Raw genomic sequence first — 19,935 nt, forward strand, 5'->3', positions numbered from 1 at the left:
TCCACTACATCCGCTCCAACACTACATACCCTCAGCTCATTCCTGTGCAATGTCTCTGTGTTCAAGCTGCCAAAGGCGCATGTCTCTGGCTGTGTGAACACTGTACAGTATGAGATGTTTGTGTGTGTGTGTGTGTGTGTAGAGGAAAGAAAATTCCTGCGTGATTTGTTGCTGTTCAACCACACCTTTGAGCCCACCTTCTGTTATACTGAACTGTAAAATCTGTGTGAGGATTTTTCTGATGACCATTTGTGACGTTTAAGTGTGCCTGTGCATTTGTGTGTCTGCACATACCGTGTGTGTGTGTGTGTGTGCATATGTGATTACAAATCAGTAGCCAATCATGTGCCTGTATTTACTGTTTTCTGACCAGGCTCAAAACATTTACAGGATTTCTTTTGGTGGCATTACTGTGGGGAGGTAGTTTAAAATATGTTGGAATAACCAAAGAATCAAGATATCTACAGATGGGGAAAAGTCTTGTTAAGTGCGATCTGATTGCAGATAAGTCATATAGTGAATACTTCTGGCAGACTAAATGCCTTGTTAGGATGTATTGTTACGCAGCACAGGCATACAGTACACAGCATTTCCAAAGAAAGACCTTCCCATGCAGCGCGCTCCTGTACCTGGTCCTGCTGCTGCTTGGCCAGCTCCATCTGCTGCCTCTGCTTCTCCATCTGCGAGGCGGCCAGCTTCTTCTGCTCCTCGTGGGCCGCCAGGAGCTGCTCCCTCAGGCTGCTCAACTGGCCAATCATGCCCATGAGCTGGCGCTCTTTCTCCGCCAGGCTGTCTGGGGTACCTACAGGGCGAGAGAGAGAGGACGGGGGGGGAGGGGGGGTCGAAGGTGAGATTGTAGCTCTTTGAAGAAAAGAGCAAGACTCAGTTGAGGTTTACGCTACAGAGCTTCTTTCATCATTCAAAAGGAAGCTAATCTAGCTAATCACATATATAAGGACACTTTTAAGCATTCATTCATGTACAGTATTTGTTAGCAATTATAACTTCTTCTACGTTATTACACCTGTGTTTCACTTTATTGTCATTCGTTATCTGTTTATACACCAGCCTCCGCGTAGGAGTTCTAGTTGTTGACATTAAAAATAAATTAATAAACACTGCTTACAACTACATTGTAGCGTGTTATAAACCATGTATTACATGCGTATATACTTCTTATAAATGCTAAATAGGGGAATTAAAGTGTTGCCCAAACTGCAACCAGTTTCGTCAGAAATGATGTGAATGCAACAGGAGCAAAAAGCAGACAAGATCGGAAATTATACAAAAGCTGAAGCTGTGTTCTTCTTGTTTGTGAGATTTTCACGGCTATCCGGAGGCCAGAAAGGATTGTGGAGTGAGGTCAGAGGTCAGAGGCATGACGGAGAGAAACGGAGTAGGAAGGAACAACAAAGCTGTGTAAAGCTATCTATGGCTTGTTGGTCAAGCTAATATATGACTGGTGAGGGGCTTTGGACGGTAGGAGGGGGCATGTCAACGGAAGGTGCGTTTGGCAAAGTGCGTTATGTTGTAAAACCAGATGTTGACTTATTTTCCTGGGCACAGAAGGCCAGCAGTGATTACTCAAGCCACATCCATCACTGCCTTTATTGCCTTGCTGAAATAAAGAAAATAAATCTGGGCTGAAGGAAACGTTTGTACACAGGCAAAATGTGGCGGCGAAACAAAATGTAAGATCCGAGCCAGATTCATATGTTTAACAAACACAATGAATCTTCAGCCAGGTTTGAAAATTTACATTTCCTGCTCAAACTTGAAGCAGAATCTAAATTTATTCGATTGGCGCTGAATTATGGGTAAATTTGGAGATTGGTCTTTGCTGTCAAGCTGTATTTTGTGGATGTGTGTGTGTGTGTGTGTGTGTGTGTGAGAGAAAGAGAGAGGAAAAAAGAGAGAAAGAGAGTGTGTCTGGTCTGTGTTTACCCTGCAGTCAGCCAACCTCCTGCTCACATTTAGCATGGCCTGACCTTTGACCTCTCAGATCCTGACATACCAGCTCCATTACACACACACACACACACACACACACACACACACACACACACAAACACACTTCCACACAAGGCCTAAATCATTCAACAGGATGTAGTTAGAGAGAGGCACACTGAGGCACAATCAGTATGAGTGTGTGCGCCCATGTCTGGTCATATGTACCAATGTTTCCTGACATGCTTTTGTGTGTGTGTGTGTGTGTGTGTGTGTGTGTGCGTGTGTATGTGCGTGTGTGTGGAATAGCACAATCCCCCATTGTTCTTCAGCTGCTACCTTTAACAGGGCCACATTCCTGCGCCAGTCAAACCAGATGAGGAAGAGAGAAAGAGGGGGAACGAGAGGGAAACGGGGAGGGAAAGAAAGAGGAACACAACAAGGGGGGGATGAAAGGGGAAGATGGAGGAAGAGATGGAGGGGGTGAAGACGAGGAGCCACGGCTGCTGACCTGCCCTTTGACCGCTCTGGAAGGTGAGAGCCATCCATTTGTCCTCCCTGTTGGTAGTCGCCGCCTCACGCTACACCCCCGCCTGCCTCCACTGCCCACCGACCCCCCCACCCTCACTTCCCCCTGCACTCCATCCATCCGCCAACAATGAACAATAAAGGCAACTGTCGGGAGCACTGGCCGCTGGAAAAATAAACACGCCGCTGTCCTAACTCACAGACCCACCTTTGTAGAGCCAGAAATGTGTGTGTGTGTGTGTGTGTGTGTGTGTGTGTGTGTGTGTGTGTGTGTAGCCAAAGCTGACCAAGACAAGAAAGAGCCTTGTGTTAAAAACGTTAGCCTGTTCAAATGGGGGGTGAAGGGGTGGGGAGGAAGGGGGCAAAGGGGAGAAAAAAAGGATAAGGGGGGTTGCAAAGGTGAAACGATGGATCAAAGGAGTCTTTCTTGTAGGGGGTTCTTGTTGGGGTTAACCCCCCTTTGCACACACGCACACACATCCATGCACGTGCACAAATGCAAACACAGTAAAACTGGGCACTTCTGTGCAAAACAGTGAGCACGTTGAGGTGGAAGGACATTCCTTTAACCAGCAGCCTGGATAGTAAGGTGTGTGAAAACGAAGACAACCGGCCTATTCTTTCTCTACACGCTGCTCTCAATCCCCCTCTCAGCTGTGGATCTTTCATCAGCAAACCACAGTATTTGCAGACGAAGACGAATCCAAGAAAACAACACGCTTCTTAACTGAGATGAGATTTAGAAACTCTGCTACGAGGACGTGAGCTGCCCTGTCTCTCTCCCGTCTCTTTCCCTCCCATTCAGACTTTCAGAATTTCTGTGGTCGGCCCATAAATCAGCCCGCGCTGGCTTGTTTCCTCAGCTGCTGCGAGGCGGGCAGGTGGATCGATAACTGGTTTCCTCCATCGGTTCACACACATTCCTCCTTAGGCAGATTGCTGCGGCCTGTGCTTACCTACACACCCGCCAAACCAACACCAACTCTTCCCTACTTTTGCTCACGCACACTCGTGCGTGGCGTAATTAACCAATTTGTAACAATGTAATACTTGTCACCGTGTTCGCAGCGCTAATTAATGACCCCGGCTGCGTTGATAACTCCCCCCGGTAAGGTGGGAGGAGAGGGGATGAGATAGCTGAGGAGAAAGGGAGGGAGGGAGAGGAGGAGCAGGAGGGAGTAAAGGGAGAGAGGAGGCTGAAGGAATGATATGAGAGTTAAGGGAGAAGAAGGGGAAGGAGACAAGCTGCAAGGAGCTAGACAGGAAAGCAGTCTGGAAGTATATTTAGAATATTTACATAGACACGATAACGCAATTACTGTAAATAATCAAATTGAGTTAATATTAAGGTAATAAAATTAAGATTTGATTAAAGCACTTACTACACAGTTTGCAGTAACCTGATTTTCTCAGTAGACAGGCAATATTTTACTATGGCTGTTTACTGCTTCTCACATCGATTCTTCACAACCCTCTAACTTGCAGGGTCAGTTGTCACTTTAAAAGGAGTTTTGCCCAAAAATTATTCTTTTTTGCCACGACTGTTAGAAACACTGTCAAATAAGCGTCATTACTGCCTCCATACTTAAGTGTACTGGATGTGTTTTCTGAGGTTGTGAGTTTGATCGCTACCTTTACCCTCTTAAATCCAGCCAAGTCCTCTGGTGGGTACCAGACATTCAGGGCAGACGGTTGAGAAAATGTGTGATAAAATGATGCAAAAGACATCCAGAATATTTCACAATTGATGGAATGGTGCAGCCGTAAAGAATCTTTGGGTCTTGGGTTTAAATATTTCCTTCAGTGTAACATCATAGAGCTTTAATGCTGAAGTGCTGAAACACGCTGATGCTCATGCTGTGTGTAAAACTGTAGTACAGTGTATAAAGAAGTAAGAGGGGAAATTCAAAAGAAAAACCAAGAGGTTAAGAGAGGAATCTTTCCTGTCACTCTCTACTATCTGATGCCGCAGATCTGATGTTAATGACACTATACTGTGGGGATATTTCTTCTTGTACTATGAGTTCCATACTTGTATGTGTGTGTGTGTGTGTGTGTGTGTGTGTGTGTGTGTGTGTGTTCTGCGATGTGAACAGCATGGAGCCTTTTACCAATGTTGCTTCTCAATAAGGCCGACGGAGCGGGAGGCGGTGGTTCAAAATCACTTTGTTCCCCACAAAAAGCTTTTCAATGGAATTCGATGGGGGTAAAAAAAAAAGTCAAGGGATGCACTGACAAATGAGACCAGCGTTCACACACACATTCACACACACACACACACACACACACACACACACACACACACACACACACACACACACACACACACACTTAAACATACAAACTATCGGTGCAAACCGGTGTACGAACACTTGACTTTCCATATATTTCTGCCTTCTTTCCCCTTTATCATCGGCACAAGCACAAGTTCACACTCACAGACACACGTGAAGTAAGCACTGTCTGAGACACACACATGGACTCATCTATCACGGACACACATATATGCACTTCCACTGCACACACACACACTCATGCGCTCACACATACTCCTGATATTTCCCCCCAGCTGTTGGTGTGTGGTGCGCCAAGCGGGACGCCCCTACACAGAAATGTCAGCGCGGCAGGGAGCTGGGAAAAAGGGGTTTGATCAATGGAGCCCCCCTCTCCACGGCCACGCCGCTCCGCAAGGCTCTTTGATTACATATTGCTTTGCTTCCTAATGAAGCTCAATTACTGGAGGAGAACGACAGCTTTGCCCTGGAGTTACAGGGAATAATAGCCAGATTCTTCCACCTCTTTTTTTTCCCCCCACTTTCTCTTTCTCTCCAGCTGATTATTACTCCGGCATATTCACAGCGCAGCTCTCTTGTTCCCCTTTTTGTTTCACTTCCTGCCCTCTGTCCTGCTCTGTCTGTCTCGCTCTCAGATGTTAAGAAGGGTTTGTGTGGATAAAATGGGTGATTAACACTGAGAGTAACACAGAGCTGATGGACTAGCGGAGACGTCATTGACTTCTTGACATGTTGGGCAAATACGAGACGAAGCAGCCAGCTTGGTTCAGTTCAGGGCAGCTTAGTTCATTTGAGTTCAGTTCAACTGAATTCAGTTTATTTCAGATCAACTTAACCTTGTATTTAGGTTGTTTTTCCTTGGATTTCACTCCCTTTAAGGCTTGTGACCTGGTCACTACATGTCTTACTTAGGCATTCCATTTATTGTTATTGATCTAGGACAGCATGTATGAAATAAAAATGTTCTATGCAAATTGTTTATTTTATGTATATTATTAATTACAGGAAAGAGTTAGTGTTTCAGGGAAACAAGGACAATGTTGATTCGAAATTCTGAGCCACAGTGTACCTAGTGTACCACAAACAATCTCATTTTTATGAACTTCTGCCACTCCTGTTGATTTCCTTTTGGATGGTTTGGATATGTTTTGAGTTTTTTGCCATTGGTTTTCCCATCATGCCCGATGTAAACAGGAAGTATAATGTTGCCACAGAGTCAGTGAGTTATCTGTGGGCTACACCTGACCCCTGCTTTTTTCCAAATAATTTGGCCTACTTTATATCTGTTTACCATGAAAAGTCATGTTGAAGTTAATATAAGTCTTTTTTTTTAAAGATTTCAAAATTTTTTTCCCTCAATGGACATCGGAGGTACCTCAATCAAATTCAAATGCTTAATTAAATTCCTCATCAGCTAGTTTAAGTTTAAGTTTAGTCATTATTTAGTTGTACCATACCTTTAATTTCTCCGATGTGCCCTGAGCCCATGGCCAAAAGTTTATCCTTCCAGTCCTTTGACAACAGCCTCTCAATGCTGGGGGCCTCTGTTTAGGGGGGGTAGGGGGGTGGGGGGGGGGGGCAGAGGAAAGAGAGAGAGAGAGAGAGGGATTCAGTTGGCTGGCCAACATGACAATAAAGCTCATTTAAAGTCCATTTGCTGTAATAAAGGCAGCGGCAGCTCAGCCTAATGGTCGCATCAGCAGGAGAGAGAGGGAGAGAGAGGTGGAAAGAGAGAAGCTGATAATCGAAAGAGAGGAAATCTGAAGAACAAAAACAAGTGAGCAAAAGGGAAAGAGCGAGCGAGGCGACGCAAGATAAAGAGAGAGACAAGTGGAGGAGAGAGGGAGAGAAAGAGAGAGGCTTTTTCCCTCTCACCTGCTGCTAGAGAATCATTAGCCCTGTGGGCCCTGAGACAAAGAGGGCCTTAATGCACCCGCCACAATGGACACATTATCAGCTAGCGCTTTGTTTTCAACACACACTCCACAGACCCTTACACACACAAACACACACCCGCAGAATCACTAATTACAATCCTAACTATGGTCACACTCGCACATGGATGTACGCACATCCACACACACACACACACGGGGGGGGAATGGAAATGTCACACAGAGATTCAATCCGAAATGTGTGCACATATATGCGCTAACAGCAATGCATGTGCACATACAGACAGGCTGCCATCAATCCAGTCACCCTGTTGACTATTATTGACATGAACAAAGGGAAACGGGGGGGGGGGGGGGATTATCAAACAAAGGAAGAGTGTGAAGCAAGAGGGAGAGAGAGAGAGGGAGAGAGAGAGAGAGAGTACTCTATTTACTGGGAGCCATCTGCACTTAGGTTGTGAGGCCTTGCTAAGGAAAGAGGTTTTACATGTTGAGTGGGGAGATTAACCCTATCAGCCAACGCAAACACACATCCTTGAATGCACAAACACCCGCAAAACACACAGACCCATACACTTGAATGAGCATATATATATATATATATATGTGTGTGTGTGTGCGTGTGTGTGTGTGTAGCTGCACACACGGACGTATACACACTGGCAACTGCTGATGGCAGGAGAAAAGTTTGTTGGTGCCCGGATTATTTTTTTTCTTCCCATAATGACAAGACTGATTTAAGAAAAAAAAAGAAGTCTTAATCTCACTGGTATGAGACAGCTTGCCTGCACAAACAAACACACACACACACACACACACACACACTGTGACACAAACACTAATGCTTTCCACAGACAGATAGAGAGAGAGAGAGAGAGAGAGAGAGAGAGAGAGAGAGAGAGAGATGTCCGGTGTGTTGAGCTGAACAGCTTAGGGAGACATGAACGCACACACACACAGCCACCACGCTCAACAACAAATCAAAAGTACTTTCACCCATCATCCAAAACACAAAAACGCAGTGCTTTGCTTAAACTTCTTTCTTTCCTCTTCAGTCCCTCTATTTGTCCGGGTCTGTGATGGAGTGGGCAGATGAGGATGAGGAGAAACCACCTGGAGATTCTCAGAATTTAAAAATGACACACGATCACACAAAACAACAAGGACACACACACACGAGAGTCGACACACACAGTCTCTACTCAGACACACACAAAGCACTGCAGCGTGTCCTACATACTGTACCTCAGTTTGTGTGTGTGTGTGTGTGTGCGCCTACAGCCTCCCCAGAGGCCTGAATCAGGTTCTTTCCTCTGGCTTCAAGAGTAGAGCATTCACGCTCCGTTGATTACAATGGGCACACATTCGCAAACACACACGCGAACTTAGCGTAAGATCAATGCTGAACTTTAAGGCCGTCCACCTCTCACTCTTCCTGTTCCTCATCCCTCTCCTCTTGCCTTTTCAAATCCCTCCGCCGTCCTTGGACTCTGACTCTGTCTGTCCTCGCGCTTCCGACGCTGCCACTCAGCCAGTTAGTCAGCGGCCGGGCTTCAGCGCTGCGTCCCTGACGTGCCCTAGTGCTTTCTGTCAGGAGCCACCGCAGCCTTGAGGGAATAGGCTGGCGGTGGGATGAAGGTAGGAGGAGGAGGGGGACGGAGATAGACGGAGGATTTGTTGCAAAAAAACAGGGGAGGAGGGAAAGAAACATGCGTAGCGAGGAAGGAACGAGCAGAAGAAAGAGTGTGCTCCCGTGTTTTTCCCCCCCCGTGACAGCTGTCTCACCATCACCCCAACAGGTGCTATTAGCCCCTGGCGCTCCCCCCCTCTCCCTCTCTCTCTCTGTCTCTCACTCTCGTCTCTCCCTCCAGCCCCCTCTCCCTCAACAATGACAGAGGCTTTTAAGCCAAAGAGCTTTGACAAGTGAGAGGGAACAACAAATGGCAGTGTCGCCTGTTCTCTTTCCATTGCACTCCCTCTCTGTCTCCATCTCCTAGTTATTATTTTTATTTATTAACAGGGCTGCAGTTACTGTCCCCAGTGACAGGCCGGGGCCACTTTAACTATTAATAAAAGCCAAGAGGCTCTTTCATTGTGCGGCGGATGGCAAAATGGGAGGAAATGGGCAGGGGGAGTGTAGAGGAGAGGAGAGAAAAGAGGAGAGGAGAGGAGGAGAGGAGAGAAGAAGAGTTGCTGTAGCTTTTAGTGAGATGTTGATTGATGTGGTGAACACTATGAGAAATGAACCCACACTGTCACCCTTGAAAACTACAAACACACACTCTCCAACACATGCAGGCACACACACACACACACAAACTTGTGCATCAGTTAAAAGATGTGTTTGGACATCCTGACACCGTGACCTCACAGAAATGTCCTCCTCTCTCGTGCATTAGCTTCTCATCATGGCTGTTTGGGCATTAGCTGGTGCATTAGAATACTTCCAACTGCCAAGTGCAATTCCTTGTTTTCATCTTTATCTAAGAATGTGAAACATGGCCTGACGCTGTAACAATAACAACTTGCCTGACGCAAATCAATTCGTGAGAGACTCTTTCCACTTCTCTAACATTGGAGGATTTATTTTGCTGTAGTCCAGCAGATGGAAATGCACATGATTTTATGTTCTGCAATATTTCAGGATTTTTTTAAAATAAAATTTGCTTGACAGTGGGTTGGAAACATAGTAATCATCTAAAACTGCTAATTACAGCCAAAAATCACATAATAAAAGAGGACAGCACAATACTTTCCATGAAAATCAGAGAAGCTACTCCCTGTTCTTCTGACGTATAGGACGTGTGTGTGTGTGTGTGCGTGCGTGTGCGTGCATGTGTGTGTGTTTGTGTGTGTTCTGTGAGGTAAGCGGGTGGAGTTTGGTGCCCACGCAGGGGTGTGGGTCGCATATTTGCAGGGTGGGGTGTTGGGAGCTGAGGCGAGGGAGGATACTGGCCTCCCACTTGACAAAAGTGAAGGGGTGAGGAAGTGAACAGAAGAAGGGGAGAGAGGAAGTGTAAGTCGCACAGGGCGTTTAAGGTGGTGTGTGTGTGTGCGTTAATGTCAACCCCCTGAAATGCAGCTTTCCCCACATCTTTTCCCCTTAAGTAGCTTTAAAGTTGGAATCATCTTATATATTAATATATTATATATTCTGTATCAGCTTGTTCCAGCTGCTTATCAAAGCAATACGATGTTTACACTGAATGAAAAATGTATATTCTAGATGTCTTGTGCAACTTTGCGGTCAGGCCCTCAGACAGGGCCGGGAGGTTTAAGGGGTTTCAAAAACCATCTTTCTTTGATATGACTGTCTGGGTTTTGACCGTGCGTCCCGCTGTAGTGTTCTTAAAGCGAAAGCATAAATGAATTCATCTGAGGGTGACGTTCCCATTCCGATCCCGCACGGCTGAGAGGGATTCTGGGAAAAGCAGAGGGGGGAAAGCGCTGACAATAACTCTGGAATCGTCGGCTATTATCTTGGCTCATTGGCTCAAACGGAGTCAAGCTGCTGCCCTGCAGCCGAGCCAAAACAACCCCGTCCACCTGCCGAGAGAGGGAGAGAGAAACAGTGTGTGTGCGTGTGTGTGTGTGTGTGTGTGTGTTAGAGCAAGCCCCCATTCGGCTTTTGGATCCACTGTGAGCTTTTGGTTCAGAAGCTGCTGGAGAGAGAAGGAGAGGGAGAGAGAGGGAGAGAGAGGGAGGAGACTCAACTTCAGTCCAGCTCGCCCTGACCAACCTCACAAACAATACCTCTCTCTCTCTCCCTCTCTCTCTCTCTCACTTTCTATTTTTCACTCAGACGTTTTGCCCTGAGTCACCACAAGCGGCCAGCTCTATTTTTCCTATTATCTCATATTTGTGAAGCCTGGAGACCTTTAGAGGAAAAGGGAGGGAGGGATGGTGAGGAGGAGGGGGGGTTGTGGTAAGAGAGAGAGAGAGAAAGAGAGGGGAGGAAAAGAGAGAGAGAGAGAGAGAGAGCCCGGACCCTCGGGTGCACAACAAAGGGACCTCTGTGCCAGCGCCAGGCCCAGCCGGGCTCAGAGGAGGGTGGAGGATGAAGGAGTAGAACGAAGACGAGGAGGAGGAGGAGGAGGAGGAGGAGGAGGAGGAGGAGGAGGAGGGCCCACAGGAAAGGGCCCTGGCTTGGGACCCGTGGCCGGCCCTTATATCCCGAAAAACAGGCTCCACATTGACTTGGGCCTTGGCAGCCATGGGGAGGCTCCAGCGACTACCCCCCCCCCCCCCCCCCCTCCTTCTCCGCTCTCTTCCTCCACCCTCCTCCCTCCTAAACTGAGCAGGGGTCAGCATTGAATAAGCAATTATACAAGCACTGGTGGAGTTTGTCTAAGACTGCCACCCTGAACACTGAAGTATTGAGATGGAAGGAAGGAGTAAGAGAGAGAGAGAGAGAGAGAGAGAGATGTGTGGTGACTGCTGTGGTGAAAACACATTTGCTGGCGGCCATGACAGACAGAAACAGTGTGTTTACATGTGATCTAATGATGAGATTAATAAGGCAAATCATTGCAAATGTCAAGCATGGATTACTGATAATAATCTGAATTCACCTTAATAGGAATTGTTTCATGGTAAGCAATAGACACCAATGACGCCCATGTTACTCTGAACCTCATAAATGCACTAATCAGATTTTTTCCCTCTTAATCTGGGTTACACACGGTAAGAGAAAGAAAAATTGGTTTGAGGCTGCAAACACACCTGCACATAGACACGCACTCAATATAGCCCCAAGCTGTGCTAAACTATACTATAAAAAACCTGTCTAAACAACCTCATACAGCAGCCTTCACTGTTGTAATGAATACTTGCTGTAGTTTAAAACTAACGAGGTGTTTCTTTGAGAAAAAGGGCAACAAAAAAAAAAGGGGGAAAAGTTGTGTGACTATTTAAATAATATGAGGTAACTTAAGTCTTTCAGTAGTAAAATGTTACAACTTTAACTTTAACAGACTGGAGCTTCTACATTATGGAGATGTTCAAAGAAATTTCATAAAAGCAGAATTTGGAATACAACCCCTCACTTATTTACACCCTCCTGATACTGCAGCTTTCTGCTTTTCAGTCTGGCTATTCCCCTCGCACTGATGGCACCAGCATACTCCATTACGAAATGATGATGTTGATATTTTGATGATCAATTCATGTCTGGTTGAGCTGGGCCATGTGTCTGGACACATTTTCATCGATTCCTTCTAAAGACGGTCCAATCGTTCCAAAGCGAGGGGGGCCGTGCCAAGATTACGGGCAGTCTCTTGTCAAAAAAAACCAAAAAAACAGGGGCAGTATACGGCGGCTTGAGAGAGGAGAAAGAGACAGAGAAGGAGAAGGAGATGTATCAAAAAGCTTTTTGTCCGTGCCCACCTCGCACCACCACCTCCGCAAGGTTAGCCGCTAACAGTACCAATTACTGGCTTGTTGTTGGGGAGAACAGTGCTTGGCAACAGTTGCCGCGGTGGCCGGGCCTCTGTGTAAACACTAAAATCCCTCTCCTCCTCCTTACTTTCTAGCCCCCTCCCAGTGCTCCCCGTCTCCCACTGACACAGAGGATCGTGGCGAGAAAGAGACACAGAATGTGTATATGTATGTGTGTGTGTGTGTGTGTGTGTGTTAGACTCAGTCTCTGCTTGTTCTCAACATCCGTAGTGACTTTTAATTCAGAAGCTGCTCCAACTTTCGTTATTAATAAACACCCAGACCACTAGGCAGGCTGGGGGGACACTTTCACACAAACACACACATTGAAAGTATCTGGCACACACTCACACACCGAGCTACATGACATCGACTTCTGAGAGTTAAGAGGCTGTCATTCACCTTGCAAAGTAAGTTAAGTTTTTGGGTGAAGCGACAAGGGACATATGGTCCCCCCCCCCCCAAAGTACTGTGACAATCATAGACGCGTCTCTAAACACATTTCAGGGTGACACACCTGTTAACAGAAAATCGCAAACACACACACGCGCGCGCGATATCACTTGCCAAAACACCTAAAGACTAAACGGGGAGGGGGCTTTATTTTTATCTACTTAAAGCGGGATGAAGTTTTAGGGGGAAAAAAGCTTTAAAAAAGGACAGATTAGCATGTTAATGTGAGGCCACTGTGCTGCAAAAATATATAAAAAGAAGGAATTGAACTCACACAAAACAACAGATGTAGTGGGATCCTTTTTTTTCCGTTCTATTATTAGGGATTGTATGGATGTATAGCAACATGTTTCCATTAAATGTGACGCTCTAAGAATAGGCCGCAGCACATAAAGCGAAAATTTACAAGGGTGTCAGTCAACAATTTAATAAATTGAAAATCCATTTATCTGAATACAGAGTTCTGCCCTTCACTCCACTGCCTTTCCCTAACAGATGGTGTTGTGGGTGCTTATGTCCAATTTGATTTGAACCAAACCCTCAGCCAATTTTTACACTGGCATGAAATCTCAGCGAGCCAGATCCACACACTGGCAGTCAGAAATAGCAGCGGAGAGGGCGCGACATTGTGAAAGAACGATGAAGGGCAAAATCTGGAGCGACATTCGAGAAAGTCGCAGAAAAACTTTCCTTGTTGTTTCATTTTTCGCTTGTGTGCCGGGTCTTTTTTTTCTTCTCTCCCCTCCTCTGCATGTTGTTTTTGTGCCGAGCCGGAGAAATTAGCGATGCTATCTTAATGCTGTGTTTTTGCGGGAGACAGAGAAACGTTCCTTTCACACACACACACACACACACACACACACACACACACACACACACACACACAGCATTTTCCCAATTGCCTCTGTGACCTCCATTATCATTAAATGGTGTTTGATAGCATCTAGACATTTGAATCCGCTGTGGACTAATTCAGCCTCGGCCCCTGATAGCCGCTGCCACTGCACCTTATTAGGGACAAGCTATGGGACCGAACACAGATGCCATTTTCATTTTACTGCCTCATACTTTACAGGCTGAAGAGACCAAGTGTCAACTGTGGTACTGATAACCACCAAATACTGCCCGCTAATTGCCTGGTTAACAAACAGAGCCTCATGAGAGACTTTTGAATAGATAATAGAGGCTCACATGCAACAATGGGTCATGCTGTAATCAAAACTCAATGTATTCACTGAGGAGCCTTTGAAAAGCTGCTTGACAAGTGTATTGTATTCTGGTGCTGCTGTCATGTGTAAACCTTGTATCTCATGCATGTAACCTTTTCAAAAAGTGAGAAAAGCACCTTTTTGGTTTAGCTTAGTGTCAATGCCATTTTTTTTTTTTTACATGATCCGATGTTTTGAGTTTCATAAGCCCAAAAGGTTTTTGGGCTCTTCTCAAGCAATAGAGATTCATGATGTAATCTACCCACTAAACCATGAAAATCACTTAAAGTAGGTTTTTAGGAACAGTCACTCGCAGATCCAAATGCAATTTACAGACTCTTCAGTTGCATGGAAAAATCTGATTTATAACAATGACCTACGAATCAACCAGTCAGACAAGCAAAAAAGTAATAAATTCTGCTAACTGCCAATTCTGCTTTCTCAACCTGATGTCAGAGTGAGGAGAGGGTTAACTAGTTAGGGCCCATCGCTCTCTTAATGCATGCACATCTCTCCCTGTCAAAAGCATCCTGTTGAAGTAGGCCAAGGCATGTGTATCGGTGTGTAACTGTGTGTGTGTGTGTGTGTGTCGTACACAGTGGCTCAGGCTGCTGTAATGGAAAATGACACTTGCAATCTGTCTCGTGGCAATAACCCCTCTTCAGTGCTCTTGTCTCCACTCCACACACACATGCACGTGCACACACACACACACACATGCACGCACACTCAATGCCTCTGTCACTGCAGCAGCCCCCGGGCCGTCCTTGTCACTGCGCAGCTTTATTGCATCACTTTAACGTGACAACAAAAGAAGACATTGTGCATTGGGCCTGCCGTGTATAGGAGGGGAACGGACCCACGCATTAACTATGCGAGAGACAGACGGGGAGCGCACACACACACACACACACACACACACACACACACACACACACACACACACACACACACACAGTGCAGCATTTTCTCTTGTGAGTCGTGACATTTTTCGTCTGCCTGTCAAAGCAATGACAGAGAGACAGACAGAACAGCAAGACACTCCTGACACACTAATGTTGCTTTGCATGCTGGAAGCCTATTCAAACAGGGCTGAGTTGTGACTTTAACCTCCCCTGCGCTTGTGTGTGTGTGTGTGTGTGTGTGTGTGTGCGTGCGTGCGTGCATGTGTGTTGGTGCATGTGAGACTGACGGGTAAAGACTGTTATTTCTGATGCTATCATAGTTCTGGCCCTGTGCTGGCTGTTTGATTGACAGTTGGCTTGGCTTTAGAGTGGCTCTGCTTTGCCGGACGGCGGAGGCGGGACCCGCCTATTCCAGTTAACGCGGACGCTGTTGACGAGCACAAACAGACGCACACACTTCTCCCTCTGTTTATGCGTCTGTTTGAGTCTTGATATCCGTCTCTGTCTCTTTTTGTCTTTCTTCTTGATGTGTGAATGTTTGTTCCATCTGTGCGTCGATCGGCCTGAGACAGAGCGCGTTGTAAAGTCTTAAGAATAGCCTGCATTGTCCTGTGTGCTGCTCAAAGATAGGGCGACAGACATGTGAGAACCATTAGACCAATGGCAACAACAGTCCAAACAGCACTGGAATGCTCTCCTGACTAGCATGTGTGTGTTTGTGTGTGTGTGTGAGTTTGTGTGCCTGACCTGTTGGAGCCTTACGAGTCACTGTGCTCCAATTATTCGCTCACGTCGACGTCTCTCCCTCTAAATCTTTTCCTACTCCCCTATTTTCCTGGCAAGATCACATCGTTTTTAGGCGAAGAACAAAAGTTTGATTGGTTGGTGAGATTTGCCTCGTCAATAACGGCCGATGCTGCTAATAAGGTCACACTTAGATCGCTTAGTCATCTGTGGCCAACAAATGGGAAGGGTGGAACTCAGAGTTGGTGAAATAAGATACTGTAGTGACAGTGAATTGATAATTTTGCTCTTAAATTGCACTTTTTAAAAATATTTACATGAATAAAAATGCACTTGACAGGATAAAAACGGAACCACTGTTGCATAAAAATAGTCTTAAAGGGGCTCTCCACCCATTTCATATATGAAGCTCAGTTTACTTGTCATGAGGACTACTACACAGCCCGTGAAAACAGTTGCATAATGTTGTCTGCGGCTCTGGAAGGAGCTTTCGAAAGTTTGAAAAAAATAACCCTAAAGATGTTACGGTGATGTCATCAGGGTTATGTCGGCCCAGGCTCGAGACTCAAAACTTTTACAAAAAGCCAGCATTACAAACTAGAGGTGTGGGGTTTGAAAGACGTGGGCAATCGGGAGGCAGAGAGGGAGGAGGGTCTAATGAGAGATGCTATTGAGTTGCATCATGGGAAATGTAGGATCAAGTTGTTGTTGTTTCTGGTTCAGGGGCCTAAAGTTCCGGATATCTCGGCCATTGCTTCTTCAGTTTTCACTATTCCTTTTTAAATCTGTCTCTTGTGAGTTCCCCATTAATAATCACTTTGAAAAATGTTGTTATCATGCCCACTTATTGGTTATTCAAACAGATTCCAGATCAATACGGCTTTAACTCACTGGGGAGTTGCCAACTGGAGCTCAAAACAGCTCAAAAGTGCAGACAGCACATTCAAATTCAATATGTTCTAAGTGTAAATTTGAGCATATGGGCATGGGCATATCTACTAAAGCACTTATTAAAAGATAAATGCTCACACCATTGGAAATATTTATAGCATACAGTAACTAATGAATGATTAGGATGTTTATCAAATCAAGCCCAGCTTTTCTATGAAGATAGTGTTTTTTATCAAATCAATTCTGTGTTAATCTGATCATTCATATCTTTATTAGAACAAGCTCACGTGCCAATTCAGTTACACTCGACTTTATTGATAAATATCATACGTTTGATTCCAGCTCCTCTCAGACACATTCCCCTGCATCAGTACTTCTTTTCTTCCTGAACATTCCTGTCGGTCTTTGACCCTGTTCTTCCTCCTCCCCCCACCATTCCTCCGGCAAGACATCCATGACTCTTTGAGCGGGCTAATTGTCTTAACAATGTTTGGCTCAGAAGCGACTGGAGACTACAGTGGGGTACAATAACCTTGGCCATAACCATGTTAGTTAATTTAACAAACCAACAAAACGGACGAGGAGGGCGTGATCTACTGTGAAACAGGGAAAAATTCAGTTCGGTTAGTGGGCTAGAAATCCTGCGTTGTGCCTATGTTTTCACATAGTAAACTGATATCGGGGGTAGGGGGGGGCTAGACAGAGGGCTCAATGTTTTGGGTGTGTGTGCTTTTGGGTGCGAGAGTGTGTCAGACAAACCGACATGACTTAACAAACAAGTGTCCAGTGTCTTAGTGTGGACGGCTCCTTGAATCGGCATCACAAGACTGTCTAGTGTGAAGCTTGCAAACAAACATGAGTACATGAGTTCAATTAGAGAGAGAGAGAGAGAGAGAGAGAGAGAGATCAGAAATCTGCCAGAAGGAAACATTGTGGAATGTTTCCCCTGATATTTTGTGTCTATGAATGTGTTTGTGTATAAAATGGACCCAGAAACCAGCAGCACCACTCCGAAGCCCACTGCCCACCATCTGACACACACACACACACACACACACAGAGGAAGCTTGTAAACTACACCCACATCTAAAGGAGCCTTAAATAGCGCCTGTTACACACCACTTACACACCGCTGATCATTGATATTCAGTTAATCATCATTTTACTCACAAATTTCAACAATGAGGATTCACGTTCTAAATTTAAGCAGCCGACGGGGCGGAAAAAGGGCTGTGAGTGTAGGAAGGGAGTCTTTGCCAAGAAAAAATGGTGACGCACGCAGACACACAAACACACACAGATGTAGAAGGTGAAAGTTTCATGGTAACACTTATAAATGAAGCAGGGAGGGACGAGGAATCCGGACAGGTGTGTATGTATATTTGTGTGCGCGCTGACTTCAGACAGGGCAGGAAGGATGCTTTGGAGAAAAGAAAGGAACAAGTGAGTGTGAGCAGGGTAAGGAGGGACAGGGGGAGGGAGGGTGAAGGTGGAGAGGTGGAAATCATGTGTTGCCTTGGGAATGGAGAGTAAACACAGTTACAGACAAAGCTAGTATAAACAAGCCTTTGGAGGTTTACTCACTGAATACAGAGGCAAATCCATCATTGTCTATTACAGAAAACCTGTTGTATTAAGATTCTTTGAATAAAAACCTGATCAATTGTAATGTTAGTTTTGTATTAGAATGCTGTGTTTCAGGTCTTTACGTCATTGAGCTGATCATTGTAGGAACAAAGGCGGTGAATGAATTTGTGGCTCAAGAAGCTCATTATCCATGGTCAGTATTTTATATCATAATGTTGCTCTGTAAGGATAGAAAAGTTCATATTTCACAGATAAGTTTAGGCAGGCACCACAGCAAATGCATTAAATACTGAAGTTTTAAAACATGTCAAAGTTGGTGATTTTGAGCCTCAGTTGCGGATCTATGAATAGTGATTTCCGCAATGTTTCACAAATGTTCTCAAAAAGGTATTTAGTGAATCTGTCCTTACATGCAAAATAATTATAATTCTGAACCCTGACTGACAGACAAAACCATTTCATTTAAAAATGGGAAAATGGCTGCAAATGTTGCTAACTGGAAGCATTTTAGCAATCATTTAGTGAGGGAATCAAGCCAAGATTAAAGGGGTACTCAAGCAATGTAGTATTGTACTTCCGTAACGTTAGGGGGACTCAAGAGTCATATTAATTCAGTTTTATTTATATAGCGCCAAATCACAACAAAAGTCATCTCATGACACTTTACAAAATAGAGCAGATCTAGACCGACTTTTGTCTTGTAATGTTATTACAGAGACCCAACAGTTCCCACCATGAGCAAGCACTCTGGCGACAGTGGCAAGGAAAAACTTCCTTTTAAGAGGCAGAAACCTCGAGCAGAACCATCGAGGTGGGCGGTCATCTGCTTTGACCGGTTGGGTTTGAGAGAGAGAGAGGGAGGGAGAAAGAGAGAGGGGGAGAGACAGACAGACAGACAGACAGACAGAAAGGGACAGAGAGAGAGAGATAGACGTACAGACAGACAGACAGACAGACAGACAGGCATCATCTTTATAAAAAAAAAACAAAAAAAACAAAATTCCTACAATTAGGCCAATTTGAATAATGGACTGTACTTGTCTAGGCGAGTCTATGGCAGCTCTGACTATGTATTAATGATCACTGTAGTGTCATGTCATAATGTCCCTTTTATACCCGCTGACTGTGATGTTTTGGAAAGGCTACAGAAACACACACCTGGGCTACAAGACTGGTGTACAGCAGTTGATTTGCTTTGTCGGTTTTACAATGAGCCAAGAGGCCCTGTGTTTGTGTGTACATGTGCACATCACCCTGTGTGTGCACACTTACATCCGAGTATGCGTATGTTTGGATGTTTGAATGTGTGTGTGTGTGTGTGTGTGTGTGTGTAGGTGACAGCTCCAGCCCCAAACTGACTGGCATCTGGCGGTGGCAGTTGTTTTAACAGCTGAGCTGACAGCATTAATCCGAACGCACCCAAATCAAAAGGAGACAACACCTGTTCACTGCTCCTGAGCCCAGCCGAGTAAGAGACGAGGGAGGGAGGGGGGGGGGGGGAGAAAGAGGGTGAGCAAAGTATGAATGGAGGCAGGGAGTGAAAGAGATGGAGGAGGAGTGATTAGAAGCAGGTGGAGAGAGTGACGGGGACAAAGGGTGGTAGGAGGAGAAGGATGGAGGGAAGGTGGCAGAGAAGAGAAATAGAAGCGAGGATAGAGCAAGGATGGAAAGCAAGGGATGAGAAAATGGAGAAGAGGGAAGGATGAGGTACGAGGACGGGGGGGGGGCACGATGAGAGTGGGCACGCTGCCAGGCAACACACACACGGCACTCTTTCCCCTGAGCAAGCGGAAAGGGGCAGTGGGCCAAACGAGGAGGGAGGGGTGAAAATAGAGGGAAGGGAGGGGAGAGGTGAATGGATGGATAGAGGGATCCCACAGGGAGAGAGAGAGAGAGAGAGAGAGAGAGAGAGAGAGAGAGAGAGAGAGAGAGAGAGAGAGAGAGAGAGAAGGACGGCTGGAGAGAGGAGGGATGGAGGGAGGGGGGCGGGTAGACAGAGAAGCAGCGATCTATCCAGAGGAGCATCAGAGCTCCGACATGAGTGGCT

General features: G+C 45.7%; 1 protein-coding gene across 1 annotated transcript in view; it reads right to left on the reverse strand.

The window, feature by feature from the left end:
- Positions 1 to 19,935, reverse strand: part of sox5 (SRY-box transcription factor 5) — a 76,742-nt gene that overhangs the window by 39,115 nt on the left and 17,692 nt on the right. The window contains exons 3-4 of the mRNA XM_070928681.1: positions 6,227 to 6,313; positions 630 to 802 (exon numbers count right to left, since the gene is read on the reverse strand). Coding sequence (XP_070784782.1) covers positions 630 to 802; positions 6,227 to 6,313 — 260 coding nt within the window. The remainder of the gene's footprint in view (positions 1 to 629; positions 803 to 6,226; positions 6,314 to 19,935) is intronic.

Source organism: Enoplosus armatus, chromosome 22, assembly GCF_043641665.1.
Source record: "Enoplosus armatus isolate fEnoArm2 chromosome 22, fEnoArm2.hap1, whole genome shotgun sequence".
Lineage (NCBI taxonomy): Eukaryota > Metazoa > Chordata > Actinopteri > Centrarchiformes > Enoplosidae > Enoplosus > Enoplosus armatus.